Source organism: Ovis canadensis, chromosome 3 (assembly GCF_042477335.2).
Source record: "Ovis canadensis isolate MfBH-ARS-UI-01 breed Bighorn chromosome 3, ARS-UI_OviCan_v2, whole genome shotgun sequence".
Classification (NCBI taxonomy): Eukaryota; Metazoa; Chordata; class Mammalia; order Artiodactyla; family Bovidae; genus Ovis; species Ovis canadensis.
The window spans coordinates 62067472-62081242 of record NC_091247.1 but is presented as its reverse complement, the minus strand read 5'-3'; the positions used below and the strand labels follow the sequence as shown (position 1 = coordinate 62081242).

The following is a 13771-nucleotide window of genomic DNA, read 5'->3' as shown; positions in this document are numbered from 1 at the left end:
GGCCCGCCCCCGGAACCGCCCTCCCGGATGTCGGCCCCCGCCTCCATCTAGGCTCCGGCCCTGTCCGCCCCGCTCCCGGAACTGGCGCCCCTCCAGCCCGGCCCTCCGGAACCGCCCGCTCGAATCTCGACTCTGCCTCCAGATAGGCCCCGCCCCGCGCACCGAGGCCCCGCCCTCCCGGTGCTGGACACTGGCCAGGGGACCAGGGGTCCCATGCAGCAAGCCGGTTCTGGTTTCGGGGCCGGTTCACCCTCCCTCGTGCTCCGCCGTCCCCACACCCCAATCTGTGGGCCGCGGAAGTGGCCGGTGTTGGTGCTGAGAAGTCAACTCTGACCAGGTCCTGGCTATGGGGTCACTCTTGGAGTCTCAGCAGCGCTGCAGACCCCTATTCTAGGATGGTTCTCAGGAAAGGCTAAAGCCCAGCGGGTAAAGCTGCTCCTTAAGGAGGAATGGGGTGGGGCAAAGCGGGCGTGCCGCAGTGGTACAGAAATGGCCACAACAGTAGTACCAGGACGGCCAATGCAGTTTTGCTTTTAAGAGCAATTCAGAACGTTTGTTTAACCAGGACGTTAAATAATCAGTTTCTACCTGCAACACCTCTGTCAAAAAAAAAAAAAAAGAATAGTCAATAAGCACATGAAAATATGCTCAACATCACTAGTCATTCAGTTCAGTGCAGTTCAGTTGCTCAGTCGAGTTCAACTCTTTGCGATCCCATGAATTGCACCACGCCAGGTTTCCCTGTCCATCACCATCTCCTGGAATTCACTCAAACTCACGTCCATTGAGTCGGTGATGCCATCCAGCCATCTCATCCTCTGTCGTCCCTTTCCTCCAGCCCCCAATCCCTCCCAGCATCAGAGTCTTTTCCAATGAGTCAACTCTTCGCATGAGGTGGCCAAAGTACTGGAGTTACAGCTTTAGCATCATTCCTTCTGAAGAACACCCAGGACTGATCTCCTTTAGAATGTACTGGTTGGATCTCCTTGCAGTCCAAGGGACTCTCAAGTCTTCTCCAACACCACAGTTCAAAAGCATCAATTCTTTGGTGCTCAGCCTTCTTCACAGTCCAACTCTCACATCCATACATGACCACTGGAAAAACCACAGCCTTGACTAGACGGACCTTTGTTGGCAAAGTAATGTCTCTGCTTTTGAATATGCTATCTAGGTTGGTCATAACTTTCCTTCCAAGGAGTAACTGTCTTTTAATTTCATAGCTGCAGTCACCATCTGCAGTGATTTTGGAGCCCAGAAAAATAAAGTCTGACACTGTTTCCACTGTTTCCCCATCTATTTCCCATGAAGTGATGGGACCAGATGCCATGATCGTTTTCTGAATGTTGACCTTTAAGCCAACTTTTTCACTCTCCTCTTTCACTTTCATCAACAGGCTTTTTAGTTCCTCTTCACTTTCTGCCATAAGGGTGGTGTCATCTGCATATCTGAGGTTATTAATATTTCTCCTGTCAATCTTGATTCCAGCTTGTGCTTCTTCCAGCCCATTGTTTCTCATGATGTATTCTGCATATAAGTTAAATAAGCAGGGTGACAATATATAGCCTTGACATCCTCCTTTTCCTATTTGGAACCAGTCTGTTGTTCCATGTCCAGTTCTAACTGTTGCTTCCTGACCGGCATACAGATTTCTCAAGAGGCAGGTCAGATGGTCTGGTATTCCCATCTCTTGAAGAATTTTCCACAGTTTGTTGTGATCCACACAGTCAAAGGCTTTGGCATAGTCAATAAAGCAGAAATAGATGATTTTCTGGAACTCTCTTGCTTTTTCCATGATCCAGTGGATGTTGGCAATTTGATCTCTGGTTCCTCTGCCTTTTCTAAAACCAGCTTGAACTAGTCATTAGGGAAATGCAAATCAGAACCACCTTATTGTCCAGGAGGAAAGTGAAGTGAAAGCATTACTCAGTGGTGTCCAACTCTGCAAACCCATGGACTGTAATCCACCAGGCTCCTCTGTCCATGGGATTCTCCAGCTAAGAATACTGGAGCGGGTTGCCATTCCCTTCTCCAGGGAATCTTTCCCACCCAGGGATCAAACTCAGGTCTGCTGCATTGCAGGTGGATTCCTTACTGTCTGAGCCACCAGGGAAACCTGTCCAAGGCGATGCTGCTGTCAACATGTGCTGACTAAGACGTTGTTTTGGTGGAGAAATTGAGGCCCTCGTGTACTTTTGGTGGGAGTGTAAGTTGCTGCAGCCACTGTGGCAAAGGGTATGGAAGCTCAAGAAAACTAAAAATGGAACTACTATATGATCCAGCAGTCCCATTCCTGAGTATATATCCAAAAAAACTGAAAGCAGACCTCTGAAGAGTTGGAGAGATATCTGTACACCCATGTTCATTCCCAACATTGTTCACAATAGCCAAAAGTGGAGACAGGTCCATGGATGGAGAAATGGATACACAAAATGGAGTCCATCCACAGAATGGAATATCATGCAGCCTTAAAAAGCAAGGAAATTCTGATGTATGCTACAGCACAGATGAACCTTGAGGACACTATGCTGAGCGAAATAAGTCAGATGAAAAAGGACAAATACTGGGTCCCCAGAGGCGTCAAACTCAGAGACAGAAAGTAGATGGTGGGGGTCAGGGGCTGGTGGTAGGGGAAGTCAGGAGTTCTAATTGACAGATACACTTGTAGTTTTGCAAGATGAAAAAGCCCTGGAGGTTGTACAACAATGTGAATATACTTGATGCTACTGAACTGCACACTTGAAAATGTTTAAGGTCAATTTTATGTATATTTCACAACAGTTAAATAAGACAGATGATTTGTAGTAATAAAGAATGACTTCTATGACTTTAGCAACTGAACAACCACCTCCAAGATAAATTTTAAGTTAGGAAATAAAACAAGGGGGGAAGTTTGTTTAGTATGCTGCCATTTGAGGGAAGAGAAAAGCTTATCAGGGCTTATGCTGGTCTCCTAGAATAATTTGGAGAACATTTCCTTTCTTATTGCCTGAGTAAACCAATAGGGACAGTTATTACTTCAAAGTTTGATGGAACATGACTGCAAACCCATTTGGACTTTGTGTTTTCTTCTTGAGAAGATTTTAAGCACCATTTCAATTTCTATTCCAGTTACAGGATTTTTCAAGCTTTTAAATTCTACACAATTATCATAGGTTAACAGTATATCGAGTAAATTTCAAGTTTTAAAGAAATTAGTTTATCTCCCAAGTTTCAAAATCATTTCACATAATTGTTTAGTCTATCTTTTAAAGTTTTACTTTATCTGTTATATGTGTGCCTGCGCAGTACCTCAGTTGCATCTGACTGTTTGCAACACCGTGGACTGTAGCCTGCTAGGCTCCCCTGTCCGTGGGATTTCCCAGGGAAGGATACTGGAGTGGGTTGCCATTTCCTCCTCCAGGGTGTCTTCTGCATTGGCAGGCAGGTTCTCTACCAACTGCGCCACCTGGGAAGCCTCCATCTGTTATATGTCTCCTGTTTATTAATGAGATTATTTATATATGTGTCATCTTTCTCCTTCTCTTGGTCACTCCTGCCAGAACTTTTCTGGTTTTTTAGCTGTCTCAAAGAAACAAGTTATTTTCATATGCCTTTAAAATCTGGTGTGTATTTTATACTTACAATATATCCCAGTTTGGAATAACTACAGTTCAGTCTTTCAATATCCACATGTGAATAGTGACTACTGTATTAGAGCAATTCTAGAATAGAGGAGCTCCTTTTAAAATATTTCAAAGTTGTCGTCTGTAAGGTAGTTTGAAAGCTGATCTGAATGATTTCTTTTCCAGGAAAGGAAGCAGAAATAGTACAGTCATGAAATTAAGTTAGTTGCATATTTTATGGGTCCCAGGAGAAACGTGCAAGGCCAGAGAGTGATCTCAGTCAGAAACTCAGAATGAATCACAGGAATTAAACATTGGACACCATCCAGTGCTGAACATGAGTTTTCAGCTTACAATAGGATCACTTTATATCACAAAATGTAGAGCTTTACTAATTATGCTTGATGTAGAAAGTATATTGATACATTGTTCCACAGACTGCTACAGATTCAAACTTTGTGAAAACCTGTATTTCACTCTTTGGAAAGAGTGTCTTCTTATAATCTTAAACTGCACTGAAATTAACTGTTAGACTGCTCAGAATGGGTCTTAATTCTAACCTCTACTTTGGTCATAAGAGAAATAATAAAAAGCATGCTTCTGTGTACAAATAAGATATCGAAGGCAATCAACTGTGATTAACAAACAATGCTCTTAGCAGATGTGACTCTTTGTAGAACCTGACGTGGTACAGGTACTATTTTTCATATTTATAAATTTTAATTTAAAAAAAAATCCCTTTCTCTGAAAGCCTGTGGTGTCTTGTTTTCTTCTATCTGCTCCACCAGACTTTCGTCCTCATCCTCCCCTCCTCGGTGCGGTGAGTCACACAATTACACCTAAGCTCAAACAAAGCAACTGGAAAATACATTCCAAGATAATGGAGATTTTTCTGAAGCCTGGTAGGTCAGGCTTCATGCACAGACCCATTCCCTCAGGGAAGTTAGTGAGAATAAAGACTGAAGTTGAAACAGAAGGGTTGTCCAGGGAGTGTGGCCTTCTGGTAGCCAGGTGGGGTGAAGAAAAAGGAACAGGAAGCCATGGCCAGTTCTCAAGAGCCCCTCAAGGAAAGCACACCCTGTATCTATAGCAAACAGGTTAAGAAACAGCATCAACTTTTTAAAGTTGATAAAAAACCAAATGCCTGTTTTCTTCTAAGTTGCCAAGAAAGATACAAGAAATATGGCTAGCTGAAATTGTAATATTCTGGATAAACATGAAAGCATTAGTCACTCAGTTGTGTCTGCCTCTGTGACCCCGTGAACTGTAGCCGGCCAGGCTCCTCTGTCCATTGGATTTCCAGGGAGAGATACTGAAGTGTGTTGCTGTTACCTTCTCCAGGGAATTTTCCCAACTCAGGGATCGAACCTGGGTCTCCTGCATTGCAGGCAGATTCTTAATCATCTGAGCCACCAGGGAAGCCTGAATTACACATGTGAAGTGGAAAATAAAACCATCTAACACTTATTGTATATGTCTTACATTTTTAATTGCTTTAAAAAATAAAAGATGGCTTTTGCTAATTAGGAAAGGAGTAGCCAGAATGACCCAAATGTCATTGACGTTAGCATCTTTAATTTTGCATTTAGAATTCAGTACATCCCTCAGAAAAAGATTTATAGCCACGACGACTTCACTGGTAAGAGTGATGTTAATCTCCTTGGTAGTGACAGCAACCAGAATGCACTGAAACTGGTTGGTGATTACACATGTGATGTGTGTATATGTGCTCAGCTGTATCTGATTCTCTGCGACTCTATGGGCTGTAGCCCACCAGGCTCCTCTGCCCATGGGATTTACCAGCAAAAATACTGGAGTGGGTTGCCATTTTCTACTGCAGGGGATGCTGCTGACCCAGGGATTGAACCGGCATCTTTTGTGTCTCTTGCACTGCCAGGCAGATTCTTTTACCACTGCACTACCTGGGAAGCTTTATTTATACATGTGAAGTAGGAATTAAAACCATCTAACATTTATCATATGTGTCCTACATACCAGACACTGCTGAGTCAGCCTCTTACTGTATCATTTCATTTAATCTTACCTGGTTATTATTTGGAGATTAGGAACAAATTAGTTGCAATGTAATAGGCATTACACAAACAGGCAAATCTACAGACAGATAGCAGATCAGTGGCTGTCAAAGGTGGGAGGGTTAGTGGCGGAGAGGCTGCCCATAGGTAAGGAGTTTATTTTTGGAATGATAAAATTTTCTAACATGGAGATGGTTTCACAACACTATGACTACACTAAAGCCATTCAGTTGTACACTTTAAACAATGAATTGTGTGGCATGTAAACTATAGTCAAAGCTCTGGTCAAACGTCTGGTTCTTCCAGTTGTCATATACGGGTATGAGTTGGACCATGAAAAAGGCAGAGCGCCAAAGAATTGATGCTTTTGAGCTGAGGTGCTGGAGAAGACTCCTGAGAGTCCCTTGGACTACAAGATTAAACCAATCAATCCTAAAGGAAATCAACCTTGAATATTCATTAGAAAGACTGATGCTGAAGCTCCAATACTTTGGCCACCTGATGGGAAGAGCCAATTTGTTAGAAAAGATCCTGATGCTGGGAAAGACTGAAGGCACGAGGAGAAGGGGACAACAGAGGATGAGATGGTTTGATGGGATCACTGACTCAATGGACGTGAGTTTGAGCAAGCTCCGGGAGATAGTGAAGGGCAGGGGAGCATGGTATGCAGCAGTCCGTGGGGTTGCAGAGTCAGACACTGATTGGTTTACCTAGGATGGAACCCTGCATCTGGGTCCAAATAACTATGGCTGGGCTTCCTTGCCTTTTTACAGGGGGGTGGCCTCTGTCCCCAGATAGGAGGGTGAGGGCAGACTCACGTGGTAGGGGCACCACGTGGGTGGGAGTGGGCCCGTCCTCCACAGGAGACCAGGCAGTCACCTGCACTGTTGAACTGAAATCACATTTCCACACCATATTCAGTGTTCAACTCACAGTTCAGCTCAGTTTAGTCGCTCAGTCGTGTCTGACTCTTTGCAACCCCATGAATCACAGCACGCCAGGCCTCCCTGTCCATCACCATCTCCCAGAGTTCACCCAGACTCATGTCCATCGAGTCCGTGATGCCATCCAGCCATCTCATCCTCGGTCGTCCCTTTCTCCTACTGCCCTCAATCCCTCCCAGCATCAGAGTCTTTTCCAATGAGTTAACTCTTCACATGAGGTGGCCAAAGTATTGGAGTTTCAGCTTTAGCATCATTCCCTCCAAAGAAATCCCAGGGTTGATCTTCAGAATGGACTGGTTGGATCTCCTTGCAGTCCAAGGGACTCTCAGGTCTTCTCCAACACCACAGTTCAAAAGCATCAATTCTTCGGCGCTCAGCCTTCTTCACAGTCAACTCACAAGAGCCTATTATTTAAAACAGTAACAACTCAATGTCAGGACTTGGTTCTTTTTCCCATGTAATCACATTTTGCAGGCAGGTGAACTGATACATAAACACCCAAATGCTCTTCATCACCTACTGGTGAATCAGCTGGAAGGCACTACCAGTTCTATCAGGCTGTGCTCCTGAACAGTCGGCTGTTCTCTTCTGAAGCCACAGCTGACCCAGTGGCATGGGGTGTGTGCACTCAGTCATGTTTCACTCTCTCTTCTGCCACCCCACCAACTGTAGGGCTTCCCTGGTAGCTCAGCTGGTAAAGAATCCGCCTGCAACCCATGAGATCCCAGTTCAACTCCTGGGTCAGGAAGATCCCCTGGAGGCGGCACAGCCACCCATTTCAGTGTTCTTGGGCTTCCCCGATGGCTCATCTGGCAGAGAATCTGCACACAATGCAGGAGACCTGGGTTCGATACCTGGGTTGGGAAGATCCCCTGGAGAAGGCAACGGCTATCAACTCCAGTATTCTAGGCTTGAGAATTCCATGGTCTATACAGTCCATGGGGTTGCAAAGAGTCAGACGTGACTGAGTGAGTTTCACTTGACTGCAGCCCGCCAGGCTCCTCTGTCCATACGATTTTCCAGGCAAAAATACTAGAGTGTGTTGCCATTTCCTTCTCCAGAGGATCTTCCTGACCCAGGGATCGAACCTGCATCTCTTGCACTGGTAGGCAGGTTCTTTACCACTGAGCCACCAGGGAAGCCCTGCCACAGCTGATTTCAAGACATGAAAGCTTCTGGACATGAAACAAAAGTCTTGCACCAAGTGCCACTGCCAAGCTCCTACTAACCACATGCGAGTATTTTCATGTGCTCTGTTCACTGAACACCAAAGCCATGTCTCCATGGGACCTCTCGCTCTCATCATTAGCTACCAGGGGGTACAGGACCCCTGCTCTGCTGGTGAGTGGTTCACTTCTGTTTAAAGGAATGTAAGCCTCCATGTACACTGTCTGGAATGTAAGCAGAGCTCGTAGTATGGGAGACCCTCACACCACAGAGGGCAGAACTTGAGAAGCACCCATGGAAGGGCCAGGTGGTCTCCAGCTTCAGCCAGAAGGCGGGTGTCGGACGCACAGATGCGCAGGACCCTGAGGCAACCTGAGGCCCCCTGAGCTGAGCACCGGGGTAGGGGCGGGGTCCAAGGTCCTAACTGGTCAAGACGGCAGAGAAGGAACCCAAAATCCATTTCATAAACCAACTCAAGACCCTTAGGAAGCCGAGGCTAACATAACAGAAGAGTAGGTGTTAACAATATGATATACAGTCCAACACATTTAAATATTAAATATTAAAGAAATATTAAAGAAATATTAAAATAATCATTACACTTCCTCTCGTTGTGGAAACCAGGGAGGGGGATCCCTTCTGTAATTGAAGTAATAATTTCTGATCATACAAGGCATTTTTGTTATTATGTCCATAGGTAGAGCCCCTATTTCAAAACAGGTTGATAGCCTGGACTTAGAGAGAAAGTGAGATTTATTTAAATATTATAACAGTTACCTCGTATGCTTCTGGCATACTCATATTCACAGTTTATCAAGTAAAAAAACTAAATTCTTAGAAGTCAGCTCTGAAATAGAAGCATTTTCATTAATACATTCACTAGTTAGGTCTGTTCTTCTGAAACAAGAGGAAAGTCAGATATTGAGATTATTTGTTAAAGAACAAACTCAACATGTCAGCAGCAAATTTCAGTTAAAGTAAACTGGAAACCAATGTTCCCATAACCGTAATACAAAGTCAGTTCACCAGCTGAGACCGAAGATCACAGGGTGGACTAGAAGCCGAAACAACTTCATAGAGCAAGCATATTGAGGTGATTTTTAACAAATAGACATTAAAAATAGAGTTTTCACATTGATGATTTAAGAACACGTTTTTTACGCAGTCCACAGAATATTCAGAGTCATCAAGTCAAGTACCACCACCACCACCAGGAGCTATAACCCGGGGCCCCCCGCAGCACACGAGTGACCGGTGCACCGGGACTTGTGAGCACCGGCTTGCCTCTGGACAGGAAGCCGAGTGATACAGCCAGGGCACTGGAAAGTTTCTCTGGACAAACTGAGCAAATTCCCTGGACAGACTCCGGTGGAGAGGCTGCCAAAGCTCAAAAGGAATATGGGCAGACCCCCCCAGAAGCACCCCATCAGGGAGCATGGCGACCAGGGCTTGCGACCACAGAACCAGTCTGAGATAACGTACTTTGGAGAAAACAGAACAGCTCATCGTTTGGTCCGAAACTGTGTGTGTCCACACACTGCATGCGTCAGATGGACTGTAAGAGGCTCAGTCCACAGTGAACGTCCAGCAGTGGAGTGGGGCCCTCTCCATCGCCCCCAGCCCCAGGAGTTTTAAAGGAAATAAGGACACAGTCACATGTTAACTTAGACTTGGGGGTGGACTGCAGCACATTTACTTGATGTTCCTTCATAAACACGTCCGCTTTACCAGGAAAGCGTCTTCCTTCACATTCTAACTCACAAGTTTTCTGTAACAATTTGTCCAGGATAACAATCGCCCTGCCAGTCTGATCTTGTGATAAATGGTCTTACAACATTCTTTTAAAACTCAAAATTCTAACTGGTATGGTACCAAAATTTGTTTAACTTCAGAATTCACAGGATAGCCCTGACCCAGGCAGCCTGAGAGTCCAGAGGAGGGCAGGGCGTTGCTCCTGGGTATGGAGGCAATGGAGAGGCACAGAGTCTCAGGGCCACGGCCGTGTCCACACTCCAGCTGCTGGGCGTTCACCATGGGCTGAGCCCCTCTTCAATTCACCTGACACATGCGTGGATACACGCACGGAGATGTGAATTACATACACATGGTTTTAGACCACAATGACAGTGACATACATGAGCCTTTTTTTGCCAGACTATTTGGTTCATAAACAGCGCTCTCCCGTCAGTCTACCGGAGTCCAGACCAGCTGTGCAGGTAGGATGCCCAGCCCGAGGAGCGGGTCCCGCTCTCCTCCTCACCTGTGGGGCGAAACAGAAGGTTACTCTCTACGCTGCACGCCTGCCTGTCCTTAGGCCTACAGTGCCCACTGTCTTCCTCTCTGAGGGTCAGAGCGAGGACATCTGACACACGACACACAGCACGGCACAGAAGGAAACCAAGCTCACGGGGAGAACCCAAACTAGGGTCCCAAGTCCAGTTTCAAGGAACTGGAGATCACACTGGACACTGCACGCTCCCTTCTACGTGGAAGGGATGCACACATGCTGCCGTCCCCAGGAAGCAGAGCCAGCGTTTCCTACCAAGCACGGGACATACTGGTCCACAGCACAACCCCGTCTGGCGCCCTGCTCACCTTGGGCGGCGGCCGCCAGCCGGGTCTTCTCCTCAGGGCTGAGCTGCAGCATGGTGTCCACCACAGGCAACAGCCGCGCCCGCTCGCTGCCCGGCTTCAGCAAGATGAACTGCAGCAGCACATTCTTCAGGTACTCCAGGTTGGCTGCTGACTTCTCCCGCTCCTGGTTCCGCTCCAGCCGCCTGACTTCACTCTTCAGAAGCTGGTGTCAGAGAAGCGAGGCGAAAGGGGTTAACATGAAAGATGAACGCTGTGTCTCCTTCTTTTCCCCCGAAACGCCCTTAAAAATGACAACAAAGGTGCGGCGAGGACGCACAAGCTAGTGCGGAGGGCTTCCTGGAGGCAGTGTCCCCCACCTTAATCTGCTCCATGAGGATGGCGTTGGTGGCTTCCGTTTCCCGAAGCAGGCCATTTAAGTGGTCGGCACTCTTGGTGGTGGAATTGAGCTTCTGAACCAACTCTTCTTTGGTGAATTCGTTGTGCCACGCAGGCGGCTCTGCAAGTAATTGTCCAACGTTAATTCCCAAAATGAGGGGTCACGAGTGAAAATTTTAACAGGTAAGCAAGAAAACACCCTTGAATGGCCACTTGGCTCTGCAGGTCCACCCCCACGCCCTAGTTACAAGGCTGCATGTGACAAAGGAAAACAGACTCTGCTGTGGAACAGGCTGCTGGCCTGGAAGCTGTGAGGCCACCAGGTCAGCACCAGCTCACCCTCCTGCACCTGTTCACGTCCTAGGAGCTGGTGTAACTGTGCTCATAAGGGAGGAAATACCAGCAGTTACTGGGAGACAGTAATTTCAGTGGTCTTCCATGAGGATTTCATACAAGGTGAGGGGGGCATTATTACTTAAATAATACATGAAGGAACAGGCTCAAAGTCAACAAGCCAAAAACAGAAAGCCAAATCTGACCATAGTCAAAATTTCCATTTGTAAAATAGGAGAATACTGAAAATTTTTTTTCCGAGAGTAGCTCAAAAGAGCACTTATAAATCAGTGTGACGTTATGACAGAATCAGACAGAGGAGCGCACCGAGCCTGGCTTCAGGAGAACTGAGCAGCTGCTCCAGGGACTGTGCAGCGGTGCTGGTGGGAGAGCCGCGCTCCAGGTCCGTGGTCTCCATCCCCTCCCCCTCCTCCCGGGCCGTGACCTGCACATCCAGGAACGGGAGGTCTGCACTTCTCCTCTCTCGAAGGCTCCTCAAAGGTTGCTGGGAAGAAGCTGGGCCTGTTACAAGATTTTTAAACAGTAAGTGGGACATGCTCAGACTCATGGACTCGGCACCAGCAGAGACACTCAAGCCAAGATAATATGACTCAGGATGACCAATGGCATGGCAGGGAACCTGAATAACTGAAAGACAAGGAAAGATGCAGAAAGAGGCAACTTTAAGACCACCCTAACCAGCCAGTTACTGAACTCTAACCATGAAGTCCACTCACCACCAGAGGCAGCACTTGCTCCCTGAGTTAGGGTAAACTATTGGACAGTAAAATGTAGAGGCCTGGCTGCTCTAGAAACCCTCCAACAGACTCGCCTGTCAGGGGATGGGTGTCTCCAGCACTGCAAACCCTGGAACACCATACCCTTGCTGAGGGCAGCTCTGAGTTCGCTGACCATGGGCCTCATACCCCACCCTGAGGGTTCTGGCCATCACCCACTCCATCATCAGCGTGCAGGCAAGAAGAGTCCTGAATCCAGGGTGGGTTGACCCATCCCACTGCCTGGGCTGGGCGCTGTGCTCGCTGGCCACCAGCCCAGGGTACAACCAGGAGAGTCATAAAATGCTTCGAAGGAGTTCCTTTATGAACCCCAAGAAAGCTCAAGATCGGAGCAATTACACGGCCTGGTCCAAGGAGTCAGAGCCTGTTCCGGCCAGGCCTGTCAACCTCACCTCTCACTTAGGCCGCTTCAGTTCCCTCTGTGGAAGCGCCTGCCCGGGTCTCTGACCATTTGCTCACTGCTTGTTCCACTGCTGACTCCTGACTCCAGTGTTCCCTGGTTAGTCACTTCTGATAGTTCTCAGTTTACATTACATTGTCTGGAAGCTGGCTTGGTCCTGAGGAGTGACCCGTCACTGCCATCACCCTGATGATGAGGGATCAGTACTGAATATGAAGCTGATACTCTGCACTGAGATGTGGCCTCGTTCTGGCTGATGGGCTCTCATCGCTTCCAGGAAGCAGAATGAAGTCGTGTGTGTGGCTGAACAAAAGCTCCACTAATTAGAAAGTTGGAAGGGAAAATGCTGTGTTTGACCAAACAATCCTACAATTTCAGCATTCTCTAGAATTTCTGAGTAAAAAAAAAAGTGTTTGAAACAACGCTGCTGCTGCTAAGTTGCCTCAGTTGTGTCCGATTCTGTGCAACCCCAGAGACGGCAGCCCACCAGGCTCCCCTGTCCCCGGGATTCTCCAGGCAAGAACACTAAAGCGGGTTGCCATTTCTTTTTCCAATGCATGAAAGTGAAAAGTGAAAGTGAAGTCACTCAGTCATCCGACTCTTAGCGACCCCATGGACTGCAGCCCACCAGGCTCCTCCGTCCATGGGATTTTCCAGGCAAGAGTATTGAAGTGGGTTGCCATTGCCTTCTCCATTGAAAAAACGTTAAAGAACACTAAATGGATGCAGTGGACGCTGTATTTGTACACAGGGGCTTAAGACCGCGTGTTTGAGTCAAAGAGGAAAACCCAACTGCATGAAGTCGGTACCCTGTGGGGGGGTCATGGGCTGCTGCAAGAGCAGCAGGGGGTTCAGCGTCCAAGGCTCCACTCAGCAAGCAGACACCATGTCGCCGACCACAACACCCACTGTCTTGTCACTGTGTGTGTGTGGGGGGAGGTGGCTAGACATCACGCCCCCATCACACATACACACTCCATGTGTGTCCCCATTGCACGTACACACTCCATGTGTGCACTCCCACTGCACGTATGCACTCTGTGCACGTGTCCCATTGCAAATACGTACTCCGCGTGGCCGGCTCGCTGCGGGGCTCCAGAAGCTGGGCCTCTAGCCGGCACAGCTGCTGCTGCAGCGTCTCCACCGTCCTCCGGTGCTCCTCTTGCAGCTGCCACACTTGCTCCCGGAAGCCGCCGCGTAGGGCCTCGTGCTGGGCCGTGAGCTGATCGACAGTCTGCGTGTGCTCAGCCTTCAAGGCGGAGTTCTCCGACTGCACAGAGCACAGCCTGGGGAGAGACCATGCCACATAAGCGTCCACTCCACATTGGCTCAACCAAGACAGGGACCAGACATAGCCCTGGGAGACTTAGGCAGGAGGCAGAGGGGGACCTGGATGAGCCAACTGGAGGCCGTCTACCCCGACATTTCAAGCGAAGAGTTAACGGCAGGAGCAGAGGGAAATGAAGCTCTGCTGGGCTGAAGGACAAGGTGACATGCCTGCTATTCTCCAGGTGAGGTGACACCC

At 47.8% G+C, this 13771-nt stretch overlaps 1 protein-coding gene across 2 annotated transcripts in view; it reads right to left on the bottom strand.

Moving 5' to 3' along the window:
* Positions 1–8279: 8279 nt before the first annotated feature.
* Positions 8280–13771, bottom strand: part of GCC2 (GRIP and coiled-coil domain containing 2) — a 36505-nt gene continuing 31013 nt past the window's right edge. The window contains exons 19-23 of one of the 2 annotated variants that reach the window (XM_069580391.1): positions 13315–13532; positions 11377–11571; positions 10698–10837; positions 10342–10543; positions 8280–10006 (exon numbers count right to left, since the gene is read on the bottom strand). In XM_069580391.1, coding sequence (XP_069436492.1) covers positions 9936–10006; positions 10342–10543; positions 10698–10837; positions 11377–11571; positions 13315–13532 — 826 coding nt within the window. In that variant the 3' untranslated portion in view covers positions 8280–9935. The remainder of the gene's footprint in view (positions 10007–10341; positions 10544–10697; positions 10838–11376; positions 11572–13314; positions 13533–13771) is intronic. The other variant, XR_011255138.1, reaches the window with a different exon arrangement.